At 59.4% G+C, this 13,069-nt stretch overlaps 1 protein-coding gene across 3 annotated transcripts in view; it reads left to right on the forward strand.

Annotated features, from left to right (window-relative positions):
• Positions 1 to 13,069, forward strand: part of SDK2 (sidekick cell adhesion molecule 2) — a 248,104-nt gene that overhangs the window by 200,375 nt on the left and 34,660 nt on the right. For 2 of the 3 annotated variants that reach the window (XM_028521407.2, XM_036033413.1), the window contains 12 exons: positions 829 to 1,066; positions 1,793 to 1,908; positions 2,577 to 2,766; positions 4,036 to 4,134; positions 5,097 to 5,291; positions 6,216 to 6,417; positions 7,263 to 7,366; positions 8,775 to 8,845; positions 9,696 to 9,831; positions 11,306 to 11,362; positions 12,523 to 12,624; positions 12,749 to 12,864. In XM_028521407.2, the coding sequence (XP_028377208.2) occupies positions 829 to 1,066; positions 1,793 to 1,908; positions 2,577 to 2,766; positions 4,036 to 4,134; positions 5,097 to 5,291; positions 6,216 to 6,417; positions 7,263 to 7,366; positions 8,775 to 8,845; positions 9,696 to 9,831; positions 11,306 to 11,362; positions 12,523 to 12,624; positions 12,749 to 12,864 (1,626 nt within the window). The remainder of the gene's footprint in view (positions 1 to 828; positions 1,067 to 1,792; positions 1,909 to 2,576; positions 2,767 to 4,035; positions 4,135 to 5,096; positions 5,292 to 6,215; positions 6,418 to 7,262; positions 7,367 to 8,774; positions 8,846 to 9,695; positions 9,832 to 11,305; positions 11,363 to 12,522; positions 12,625 to 12,748; positions 12,865 to 13,069) is intronic. The other variant, XM_036033414.1, reaches the window with a different exon arrangement.

Genomic DNA, 13,069 nt, shown 5'->3' on the forward strand with positions numbered 1-13,069 from the left:
ACGGGAGGAAGTGGGTTAGACTGTGGGGAGCCCTTGGGAAAGCAGAATGGGGGTGCAAGCTGAGGGCTCCCCAGCTCCAACTCTGCCACCTTCAGAGGAGAATCTGAAGGTCGACTGTCAGCTGACGCCTGCCTCAGATCACAGTCTCCCTGAACATACATACACCTCCACTGCTTGTCAGCATTGCCCAAGTTCATCCAAATGACCTTGAGCTAGAGACCATAGCCCCACTAGCCTAGTCAGAAGGCCCAGGAAAGGAACACATCTTCCCTCTTCATTGAGACTCAAACAAGGAGAAAGAGACTGGAAATACAGCACGAGAGACTGAGGTTTGCTGGACAGAAGGACTTCCTGAGAGTGACTGGTGCCCCACCCATAGGCAGATGCCATCTCCCCACACTGACTTCTCCAAGGCTGGCACGAGTTGAGACCAGGCGTGTAGGAGGCAATAAATAAGTACATTTTGGGTGCCTGAGAGAGGGAGTTAAGTGGTAGAGACAGCCAGGGCCAGAGATGCCTTGCTCATCAGCGTTGGACAGACAGCCTTGGTGGGCCTGCCTCCTGGGTCCAGCTCCCTGGGCAGGGTGGTTAATCCATCACATATGTGATGAAGAATGGATGGTCCCTCTCCTTGGAGCCTGGCATGGAAAGATAGGGAGAAGGAGGCAGCCAGAAACATAAAGTTGCACAATCTAAGCCACACCCAGGTTGGATGGCAAGCAGACTAATCTGGAAGGCTCCCTGGAAGAGGGGGCACAAGCTGGGCAGTCCTTTGTACACAGGGTAAGCCTGGCCCGACAGTGGTTCTTCCCCCCCTGCCCTCCGCAGCCTCTCCCAGAGATGGAATACAACGGGAACCCTGAGTCGGTGGGCTACAAGATTAAATACAGCCGGGCAGACGGCCGCGGCAAGGTACTGAGCCACGTGGTCCAGGACCGAGTGGAGCGGGAGTACACCATCGAGGACCTGGAGGAGTGGACAGAGTACCGCGTGCAGATCCAGGCCTTCAATGCCATCGGGAGTGGGCCCTGGAGCCAGATGGTGATGGGCAGGACGCGGGAGTCAGGTACTGCCCCCTCGAGCCAGCCACCCTGTGACTTCCCATGGCCTGTGGCAGAGACACCCCCACCTTTGTCTCTGTCCTCAGGGCCTTCCTCCGGGCCTTCCCGGGGCACGAGAGCTGGAGCCATTGTCCCCGCACAGCCTGGGCTCCCTGTGCTGTTGGTGCTCAGTCCCAGCAGAGCCCTGCGTGTGGCCTGTCCCGCAGCCTCTCACTGTCCACACTATGCCCGCCGTCCCCTCTCTGTGCCCTCGCCTTTAACCCTGATGCCAGGAGTGCCTGGAAGAACCTTAGCGTAGGGGTCAGGTTAGCTCCCAGAACTTCCCAGAAACACAACCAGCAGCTCCTAGGGGTCTGGCAAGGGGTCACCTGCAGAATGTGAGCCCCTGGCCTGCAGGCAGCCCTCATTTGTCCACATGGGGTTTGCCTCATGGTGGCTTTGTCCTGGAACCTCTGACTGGACAGGCCCCTCAACCCTGGCCCGGCCCCACCCTCACTGCTGTGCAGACAGGAAACGCGGGCTCATCCCTCATCCTCACGTATGGCTGAGCAGGGGGCCAGCCTGCAAAGAAATAGCATCTGCAGCACTCCAGAGCCAGGGGGAGATCCTGGCAGGGCAAGGCTCTGTTTGGGGCCCGCGCCCCGCTTCTGCCCCAGGACCCCTCCGCTCCTGTCCACTGTAGAGTCCACTTGGGTCCTAATGTCATTCTCTTTGGTCCCTCTCTCCCCCAGTGCCCTCCTCTGGCCCCACCAACGTGTCTGCGCTGGCCACCACCTCCAGCAGCATGCTGGTGCGCTGGAGCGTGGTCCCCGAGGCTGACCGCAACGGGCTCGTGCTGGGCTACAAGGTCAGTCCCGGATCTGAGAACAGCACCCGTCCGAGGATCCAGCCCAGCTTCCCCACCCAAAGTGCCCTGTCCTCGTGACCCCTGGTGCCCAAGTCCCTGCCTTCTAGAGTGGACACAGGGCATCTGTCTGACTTCCCACCCACGGGTGGCCAGAGAGTCCTCCCTGAGGGGTGGGGAGACTTCCCGGGAAGGCACAGGGTCCTTGGGGCGCTCCACCTCCCCCAGGAGGCCACACCGGCTCCCCCAGGCCTTACTCTCAGCTCCGATGGGCCCAGCTTCAGTTTCTGTAGTCTTCTAGAATCCTCGTCCAACCCCGAACCTGCCCACATAGTCCAGCCCAAGCCTGGAACTGGGAGATGTGACTTGAGGTCCCGGCTGTGCCCCTGGTAGCCGTGTGACATTGAGTGAGTCACACGCCCTCTCTGGGCCTGTCTTCCCAGAATGCTCTCTCGTGAACCTTCCAGCTCTGGGGCCGAGTGCGTCTCTGTGTGCCCCGCCCTCCTGGAACACTAGCTTTCCTGTTCCCCGGTCTCCCTGGGGCCAAGCCTTTCCAAGGAGCCCGAATCTATCCGCTCCATCCCACCTCAGCTCCTGGGGAAGGGACTTAGGAAAGGGGCCAGCAGAGCAGACCCAGGTCAAGGCCCTCACCCTGCACTGGGCTCCAACAGGTGATGTATAAGGAGAAGGACTCAGACTCCCAGCCCCGGGTGTGGCTGGTGGAAGGCAACTCATCCCTCAGCGCCCAGCTCACAGGCTTGGGCAAGTACGTGCTCTACGAGGTCCAGGTGCTGGCCTTCACGCGCATCGGGGATGGCAGCCCCAGCCGCCCTCCCGTCCTGGAGCGGACGCTGGATGATGGTGAGTTCTAGTCGCTGCGAGCCAGGGAGCCACCCTGCCTCCTGCCCCTCTGGGGTGACACCCTGTCCTTGAGAGCCGCCGGTCACTATGCATCACCAACCCCACTGCGAGGGGACGCTAAGTACAGACTGAGCATCCATGAGGAAGAAGGGACCACGCAGGGGCAGTTCGACATCTGATTCTTGCGCTCTTTCTGGGCCAAGTGCCCGGAATAGAGACTCTGTGCCCATTTTGAAGTCCCGCTCACCTGGGGCAGGTTCGCTTTGAGTCAAGGTCGTGCAAGGGAAAGGCTGGCTTCTTCCTGAGCATGAGCCTCCAGGTCCTTTTTGCAAAAGTGCCAACCCAGCGGGGCTCCAGGCATTCACCCAGGAAGGCAAGGCTGACTGACAGGCCCTCCGCACCCTCCCCGCTCCCCACACACACGCTCACAGACTGCACCCCACATACATTTGTGGGTCCAGACAAGAATGCAAAAGGAAGCCCAAATACCATATGTCTGCATATTCTAAAGTTATAAATCAAGCTAATGAGCTGTTAAATTAAATATGTTCTATCCTTCTGCCTTGACAAATGTATCCTCAGATGACCTGGAAGGCCAAGTTCAAGTTTAGAAATCTCAGACTTCTGGGTGTGCTGTGTTGGAATGAGACATCACAGGAAGTCCCACCCTCCACCCCCAGGTCCCCCCTCCACTGTTTCCTCCCGCCCTCTCCTCTAGCCCACATCATTCAGTCTCCATTACATGCCCCAAACGCCTACCCCTTGGCCATCCATCAGTCCACAGGCGCAAGACCAGACGTGTGAACCTGAGGCACAGGCTCTTGCAGACCCTGGAAGCATGCTTGGGGCTGTCTGGGCAGGGAATTCCAGGACCCCAGGGTTCCAGGGCCAGGTGTAGGAAGAGGAGGGTGCTGGCTCAGGGTGGGCACACCCCGTTGCCCCACTGTGGCTCCACCGCACAGGGGCAGGAGGTCAGACCGGGGATAAGGTGCCCGGGTCTGAGGGCACACACATGTGCACACACACTGAGCTCCAGGACACTGAGGCCCCGGTCCCTTCTAGTTCCTGCCAAATAATGTCCATTTGGGGATAGAAACCTCCCTGATAGCACCTTCGTGTGAGGACACCGTGCCAGGCGAGGAGCAGCACCCTCCGAAATTTTGTGGAGCTCAGTGCCACTGTCCACACTGCTCTGCCAGACCTGAACTGGGCGCAGGGCTAAGCAGCAGCTACACTCACTGTCACCTTCCCCTCCTCTGTCCCCTCCAGTCCCGGGACCACCCATGGGCATCCTGTTCCCAGAGGTGCGGACCACATCGGTGCGGCTGATCTGGCAGCCCCCCGCTGCCCCCAACGGCATCATTCTTGGTAAGTGTTTACCCTTCCCGTGCCCGGCCACTGGCAGGAGGGGGTAAAATGCGGATAGGAAGCACACTCGGTGTTGGCAGGAGGAAAACAAGGACAGGAGGTGCCCCCATCTCCTCAAGCACAGTTCCGAGTCTTGTTTCTGCCACCAGGAATCTCAGTCTGTACGATTATCAGTTGGAGGGCAAGGTCAGGGCTCAAAGGTTAGCTTCCTGCCCCCAAGAGCCCCAGAGCCCCTGCCTAGTGACCATCTGAGTAAAGCTCAGCTGCTGTTCCTAAGTGTGACCAGGGGAGGGCGCCCTGGCTGGCTCAGCAAAGCCATCCTCACCCGTGGGAAACAGGAGCTAAGGCTCAGGGGAGGGAGGCGGCAGATCATATGTATCATCTCATATTCAGGTCCCCCACACAACACACACACAACACACACACATACACACACACACACACACACAGCTTTGTGGGAGAAGACTCGAGTTGAAAACTTGAGCAAGTCAGCTCCCTCCATGGCCTCAGCCCCCTCACTTGAGGGTTGGGCCCCACCCACCCCATGCCTGGCCCAGGCTCTCAGTCCTGATGTCCTGCAACACCTGCCCCAGATGCGCGTCTCGGAAAGCAGGCTGCAGACGCACAAGGGCAGGTGCTTTGAACTTAGAAAGACCTGGGCTGGAGTTCCAGCTTGGGCACTTCCTAGCAGGTGGTCTGGCCTCTCCGAGCCTCACTTGCCTCACCTGGGGCTGTCACGGGGTCACAGACACTGTGTATAGAGCACCCGTCCGTGCCCCCACACACAGTCACACTCCTGGGGTGGCAGCTGAGGACACAAGAGTGACTTCACGCAGACAGGCCCCAGCCCGGGATGCCCCCATGCAGACATTGCAGTGGCCGAGGAAGCAATGGCCCTTTCCCAGGGCCCTGGGGCAGCTGGCCCTGCTTGTTACTGTGGCCTGTGTCCTTCCTCCCCCCAGCCTACCAGATCACACACCGCCTCAACGCCACCACAGCCAACACTGCCTCCGTGGAAGTGCTGGCCCCCAGCGCCCGCCAGTACACGGCCACCGGCCTCAAGCCAGAGTCTGTCTACCTGTTCCGCATCACCGCCCAGACCCGAAAGGGCTGGGGAGAGGCCGCCGAGGCCCTGGTGGTGACCACCGAGAAGAGAGGTAACTGTCCACTAGGGCCCAGGAACCCTGAAGAGCGAGGAGGGGCCCCGCCCAAGCTGGGCATTCAGATCCTCCCCTAGTGGATGGAGAGCTGGGACCAGCCAGCTAGGAGTCGTCTGGCCTGGCCTGGGAAGGAGCATGGGCTCACCTGCCTGACCGTGGAGGTCAGCGAGGGCTCTTGTGGAATTCCGGAGCTGAGCTGGGAGCTCCCCACCGAGGACCCCTCTCCGCCCCAGCTCCCAGTTTTCTAAAGGGCAGGCTGGTGCGACCTGCTTCGGAGCCCATCCAGCTGGGTGGAGGATGGGTTGCAGCTCTGGTGCCTCGCCCAAGGTTGGGTTTCCCAGAAACAGATGAGACCCACGTTCCTGTGAGTGGGATCCATTAGACAGTGTAGACAGTGTTCCCAAGAAAACCAGAAGGGCAGTGGTCCTCAGCCGGGGCTACTCTGCCCCCAGGGCACGTGGGGCAGTATCCGGCCACGTTTTGGTGGTCACGCTAGGAGGGAAGTGCTACTTTCAAAGAAGCCTCCACCCCACCTGCCAGCGTGCTGAGGCTGAGAAGCCGGGCGGTAGGGCGCCGGTCATGAGGAGGAAGCTGAGGTCGAGCAGGGCATGAAGCAGTGCCCCACAGAGGGAAACAGCCCCTGTCCCACTCAACAGCAGGGTTCAGCATGGGTCCCATGTCAGCACTGTGGCAGTCTGTACCTCCTCACTGTCGGTCTCTGGCTGGGCTGCCCTCTAGAGGTGTCAGTTCCCAAGCACCTGAGGACCTGTCACTGACCAAGAGCCACACGGGTGCTGGCTGGCTGTTGGGTTGGGGCAGGGGCCTCAGGCCTGAGCCCAGAGCACCTCCTCCTCTCCTTGAGAAAGCGCAACCTCTCCACCGCCAGGTCACCTGGCTCACCTGCTCCGCCCTACCCTGCAGACCGCCCGCAGCCCCCCAGCAAGCCGGTGGTGCAGCAGGAGGATGTGAAGGCTCGCAGTGTGCTGCTGTCCTGGGAGCCGGGCAGCGACGGGCTGTCTCCTGTGCGCTACTATACCATCCAGACCCGCGAGCTGCCCAGCGGCAAGTGGACGCTGCACTCCGCCTCCGTGAGCCACAACGCCTCCGCCTTCGTGGTGGACAAGTGAGTTGGCCAGCATCTCCTCCCCACCTCTCCAACACAGCCCGAACCCCCAGGGCCTCCCCGCTGCACACTCAGCCCTGCAAGCCTGTGCTAACCACCCTCCCTCTCTGGAGCTCTGTTACAGCTGCCTCTTAATTATCTGTTTCCGGAGCCCAGAAGCCCCCTTAGTGAAGCACTCGCCATCCTTCATTAGCGTTTTCTCCCAGCCAGGCAGCCTCTCCAGCTTATCTTTAATAGGGGAGTGGAGCCTCACTCTGAAATTCTGGCTTCCACGTAGTTCCTAGTGGGTCGTATTTTTTTACGTTCCAGTGGATGTGACCAAGAGTTCTGAGCAACACTTTCCTCCTCACCCTCCACCCCCAGTAAATCATAAAGGAAGCCGTTTGCCTGGAGAGCAAATGAGGCTTGTAGAGCCAAAGTACGGTTAACTCTTGAGAACCTGGACCCTTCCTACATTTACTAAATTCGGGAAAGGGATGGCAGTTCCTGGAGGGGGTGCTGTTGGTGCTTTCGTAGCAGCGGGATCCTCCAAGGTGGGGAATATGCAGACCCCTCCTCCTGGAGACCATTCCTCCTGGGGACCTTGTCCCCCAGGGTCCTGTGGCTTTTAATGGAGCTAAAGGTGTGGCCACACCCCAAGCTGGCATGCTCTAGGGACGGCCTGGGAGCTCCAGGCACACGTGACATAGCTCCTGTTTGTTCCATGTACCTGACCTTCTTGCTAAGCCTCCATGTTCCCTTCTATGCAGTGGATCTGCATACCTGCTGCACTCCCTGAGCTGAGGTGGTGGGGCAAGGCCGCTAGGGGAGATACCTCCATTCATTGAACCTGTTTCCCCCTACAGGCTCAAGCCCTTCACATCCTACAAATTCCGAGTGAAGGCAACCAATGATATTGGGGACAGTGAGTTCAGTGAGGAGTCGGAACCCCTGACCACCCTGCAGGCCGGTCAGTGCCCCCACCTTGAATGTCTTTCCCTTCACCCACTGGGTACTGGGCAGTCTCTTGGGGGGGGGGGCCTCCAGAAATGGGAAGGGCACTGGGCCTGCTGGGCCCTTTGCCTGGCTCCCCAGGCAGAGTCCCAAGGAGGTGTGTTGTGTGGGTCACCGGCCAGCAGTGGTCACGGAATGCTGCGGATGGCTTGCCAAAACACGAGAAAAACATACACAGAGACAACCAGATCCTGTGGGGGAATAGGAACAGCAGGGCCACTCCTCACGTGGGGAGCGCCTTGGCCACCCTCCCTGGTGGGGAGAGCGCCCCGTTCCCCCTCCGGAGAGGCTTTTTACTGGTTTCGTTTGCATAAGAATTCAGGTAAAGCTCATTACTCATTGCTAGGAAGTAAGGATCAAACAATAGAAAACAAGGAAGTCTGAGGGCCTATTTTGAGTCAGGGTCAAAGAGCTGTAAGACTTTTAAGGAACAAACTAACTTCCTCCTTGGACCCTTCTCATTCAACTGAGAGCATTCTAAACAAAGAAGGTTTCACAGGAATTTACATGTTCTTTCTTAGGCCTGATCACCCGGGGAACCCGCCCTTTTCAGCACAGAGCTGCACCACCCTGTCATTGTTTCAGGCTTAGGTGGAGCAAGGGAACTAAGGCAACCAAGAGATAAGGAGATTTTCTCCCAGACTGTGAGGACTCAGGCTATGTCAAAGCTGAGGAGCGAGGGTCCATCATCCCCTTTTGCTATAGCCCCCAAAGTCCTTTCTTGGGGGCCTCCCATGTGATCATGCCTGTCTTAGGTCATTCCCCCCTTGGGGAATCTTACCCATCTTTGGCTAACCGACCAAGCTTTGGGGCTCAGTTATGAATGAAGCAGCAGAAGCAGCGATCCTGCCAGGGAGATAAGCTTTTGTCTCCTTGCTGGCTTACGGTTGCAAGGGCGTTCCCTTAGCCTTAGCCTAGGCGGGGGTTACAGCTTCTGATATCAGGCAGGGCGGTTCCCAACAGAGGGTGGGCCAGAGGGTGCCTTTGCCGTGGGCTCTACACCCACACCCAGCCTGCCTCCTAGTGTGTTTCTTCTCCAATATCCTCCAAGCTGGTGGCCAACCCCAGAAAACCAGTGAACGGGAGTGGGGGAGCCTCAGCAGCAGCCTGAGAGGCCTGTGGCTCTAGGAGCAGAGTGGAAGGGGCTCTGGGCCTTTGGGTCTGGGCTGTGGTCAAGGCCCCAGCCCCTCTCTTCCTTCCTCCTGGCCCTCTGTGCTGTGGAAGTTGGCACGGTGGGCATAGCAGGTGACCTACAGTGGAGGCACCCATAGTTCAGTGTCCGCAGAGTCTGGTCCCTGTGGCCTCCCAGGGGGTGCCTAATAAGTCCCAGCACCCAAAGCTCACCTGTCTGCCTCTCTCCGCAGCCCCTGATGAAGCGCCCACCATCACCTCAGTGACCCCCCACACCACCACTTCCGTGCTGATCCGATGGCAGGTATGGCCCAGCAGCAGGGAGCGGCCAGGCAGAACTTTGGCCACATGCAGATCCGCTGAAGGGAAAGCCCCTGGAAAGAAAACAGGGAGGGACCCCCCAAGCCCTCCCCCAGCCCGAGACCTTGTCCCTCAAATGACAGTGACCTAGTGCAGCTGGAAGCCCATTTAGACTGGGGCAGAGCAGGGGCCATTGTGGCTCAGGGGGCTAGGGGTAGCCAGCAGTTACTAAGAATGCAATTAAGGATCAAATAAAAGGCTGGATCGTTTTAGCAGGATTTTTAAAAGAGGTATCATAAAAAGTAGGTTTCTCCTTCTCCAGAAACCTGTTCTACTCAGTGGTGGATGGGAGCAGAAAGCAAAGGAGAAACAATCGTGGGGGTGGGGGAGGGGGCCAGTGCACTGGCGCACTGTGCCCTTGTTCTGGCCCAAGAGCAGACAGAGGACTTGTCTCCCCGGAAACCAGAAATGCTGGCTGGGTCGCAGGCAAAGGGATCGTGTCAGGAAGTTCCTAGGCAAGGACCTGCTCTATGAGAAGAGCCAGGGTCAGGCGGGGGCTGCACAGGTGCTGTGTGACCTTGGGCAAGTACCTTAACATCTCTGAGCCTCTCTTTCCTGCTCTGTTACATGGGAGGGCATGGTGTTGCCTGCCTTTCCTTGCCTCTCAGGGAATGCTGCAAGGATGAAATAACCTCTCTGGAAAGGCTTTGTGAATTAAAAATGCTCCTTGTCACTTTGATTCCTTTTTCTGTTCTGCTCTGTGGCCCCAGAAGACGGTGGGGGGGAGAGCAGAACAGAGGGAGGTTGAGCTGCGGTGATGCCAGCCCCTCTCCATTCCCCACGCCTCCCTGCAGCCACCAGCAGAGGACAAGATCAATGGCATCCTCCTGGGCTTCCGGATCCGGTACCGGGAGCTGCTGTACGAGGGGCTGAGGGGCTTCACGCTGCGTGGCATCAACAATCCAGGGGCCAAGTGGGCGGAGCTGACCTGTGAGTGACACTCTGCGGGACCGGGAGGGTGGGCGGGCACACTCGCCTCCCTGCCTGCAGCTCTCAGCTCCCTGAAAGCACTAACCTGAAACCCTGCCGCCCACCCTGTGTGTGCCTCTTACCCCTGCCCCCTTTAGGCACTAAACAAGTGTGTACTGAGCACCTTCTGTATGGCCCAGATCCAGACCCAGTGACCAAAACATTCAGGGTCTCTGCCCACTCCGAGCTTGAAGGCTGGGGGAGGAGCCAGACACTCAAGAAGTAAACCCTGAAATAGATGTCTGAGACTGCTGGCAGGACAGCGGAGGAGGACGAGTCCTGGGAGAGCCTCAGCCAGTGTCAGAACAGGCTCCCCGAGGGTGGGCGCTGACGGATGGTTTCATGTCAGTCGGCCCAAAGGGAAAGGGAGAGCCCGGCATGTGCAAAGGGCCTGCGTGGGAAGGAGGGCCGAAAGCTAAGCCCAGTCACCTCCCAGGGGTAGCAGTTTGGCCACCTCTGGTTTCTGGGAAGGTCACTATTCTGCTTTGGGGTCCTCGGAATCTAGCCTGCCACCAGGAAAGGTAGCAATTCCAGGAAAGGCACAAGGGAATGACCTGATGCATTTTTGGGGTAGGAGGGTTACTTCGGTGGCGTGATGGCTGGCAATGGGATCCAGAGGCAGGGAGGCCACCTAGAGGCTAATGCCACAGCATAGGCAGGGGCGTGGGGTTGGAGCTAGGGCGGCTGGCTCGGATGGAACAGGGGAACCAGTACCGGAGAGGACGTGCCGTGGGCTCCACAACTGACTCGTGTTGGGGACAGGAGCCAGGAGGGAGAGGGAGGAGTCTGAGGATTTGGGTGCCCAAGTGGGTGGTGGGGCTGTTCACCAAAACTATAGAGACTGTAGCAGGAGGAGAAGATCCTCTGTGCTTTGATTTTTCCTCCCGTAATTCCCTTAAACCTTTTGTGCCTTGCCTTCGAGCAAGAATCCGCAGGCAGCAAAATGATGGGACACACAGGAAGAGCCCGTGAACAGAAAAACTCAGGAGTAGTGGAGCTACCAGCTGGTGTTGTTTTACTTATTTGTTTTGCAAACGTGTGCTTGTGACTTTATGTTGCCTGTGTGTGATGCGGTCATATTTCCTGGTGGGGAAATAGCTCCTCGTTCCTATGAGGACATTATAACTACTATTTCATGCCAGTTCTGCAGGACCTTAGGCAAGGGAGTGAGCTGAAACGAAAGGGTTCCCCCAGCACTGTCCCCTGAGTTGCCAGGCTCCACGGGGCTCCCAGTCCCTTGTGACTGGGGGGGGGGGGGGGGGGCGCAGCACTGTCCTGGAAGCTGCCCTGGTCCCTGACTCTGCACCAGGAACCCAGAACACTGCTCCCTCTCTCTGCCCCATCCCCCTCATCCGGGTCCTAGTGGAGGGCGTGTGTGTATTAACCTCCTCTGTCTGCTGTCTCCCTCTGGCCCCTCCGCCTCCCCACCCGGTAGCCTTGTTCTCCGTGCGGAACCTGAGCCGGCCCAGCCTCACACAGTACGAGCTGGACAGTAAGTCTTGCATGGCGGCTCCTGTCAGGGGCTGACGCCCACTGCAGGGATGGGGGACGGGCCCCTGAGGACCCCAACCACAGGCCAAGTAGTGTGCCCACCTCAGACTCCTTCAAGGATGGGACCACCACTAGCACACTTGAGTTTCCCAAACCACAGAAAAATGTAGGGGGTCACCTGGGAAGCTGCCGTCCAGACCACTGTCCATCGGGCGTGGAATGGAAAAGTAGCCAGCTCTGGTTTTGTGCGCTGGGCTGGGGTCACAGGAGGAACTGTTGGTTCAGCTGGTTGGCTGGGCAGGGGTCCAGGCCTAGCCCCAGCCGTGAGGGGAGCAGAGCCCCCACCGTCCTCTCAGGAACCAGGAGGCATTCCTGCCAGGTGCAAGGCCCAGCCCTGGCTGCATTTCTGAAGTCCCAGCTGCGGTTCTCCCAAAGGCCGGGGCCTGGGCACACTGTGCAAGACTACACTGTTCCTCTCCTTCCTTCCTCAGCCAGTGGCCCGTGCAGGCTGCACAGCCAGCTCACCCACTCCTTCTCTAGAGGACTCGGGAATGTCCGCCCAGGAAGGGAGATGGGGAAGCTAGTCAGAGGTGGGGTGGGGGCCTCTCACCATGCACCCAGCAGGGACAGCGTCCCCACCCAGGGTGCCAGGGCCCATTTTCTGGGCCTGTTTCCCTCCCAGCTTCTGTCCAGGCATCTCACCCGAGCGCCCCAAACTCAGCAAAAACGCAGAGTTCCACAGCCCAGAATTAACATCCAATGAGCCCCTTCCCTTGGGGCTAAGCGTCTGTGTAAAGAGCTGGCTCTGGAAACTTGACAGCATGTGCCACGTGGGGAAGGAGCAGCCCATGTGCCAGGGCAGTCTTGGGTCACACCAAGTGTCCAGCTGGCACACCAGTGTCCCAGCGTAAAGATTCGCAGTGCCCCATCCGTCACGGGAGTGTGCCCTGTGCCAGCTTGGCCAGGAAGCCACGCAGCAACATCTGGGTCCAGATTCCCAGGTTGCAGGTGGCGCCCCCCACCAGCAGCCACCCCTCCTTTTGCCTGTCCTTTCCCGAACCTTCACACGGGGGCCAGAACTGCAGTGGTGCGTCGTCCCAGCCCCTGCGGGACCCTGACCTCCGTGTGTTTCTCCCCTCCCCCACTCTCGCCCACCCGCAGACCTGAACAAGCACCGGCGCTACGAGATCCGGATGACCGTGTACAACGCCGTGGGCGAGGGGCCCTTGAGCCCCCCGCAGGAGGTCTTTGTCGGGGAGGCAGGTGAGCCCTGCCTGCCCTGCGTCCCCAGCACACCCTCCCCAGCCCGCCCCGGCCCTACCCCCATCCCCGCCCCCACCCTGCAGTCCACTGGCATCGCACACTCACCACCCCTCACACCCTCCAGTGCCCACGACGGCGCCCTGCAACGTGGCCGTCCACAGCCCCACGGCCACACAGCTGGACGTGACGTGGGACCCACCCCCGCTGGAGAGCCAGAATGGAGACATCCAGGGCTACAAGGTACGGGGTGCCAAAAAGAGGGTCCAGGGGTCCAAGGGCCAGGCTGGGTGTTGGGAGTGACCCACGGGAGGTGGTAGGAGAGGTCCCCAAGTCCACCCCTGCTCCCTTGGCTGTCTGTACACAGTCTACAGAACCGCCGTGAAGCTGGCAGCGGAGCACCCCCACCCTTGCCGCGTCCTGAGGGCAGGGCGGGCCAGGCTGGGAT

Source organism: Phyllostomus discolor, chromosome 8 (assembly GCF_004126475.2).
Source record: "Phyllostomus discolor isolate MPI-MPIP mPhyDis1 chromosome 8, mPhyDis1.pri.v3, whole genome shotgun sequence".
Taxonomy (NCBI): Eukaryota; Metazoa; Chordata; class Mammalia; order Chiroptera; family Phyllostomidae; genus Phyllostomus; species Phyllostomus discolor.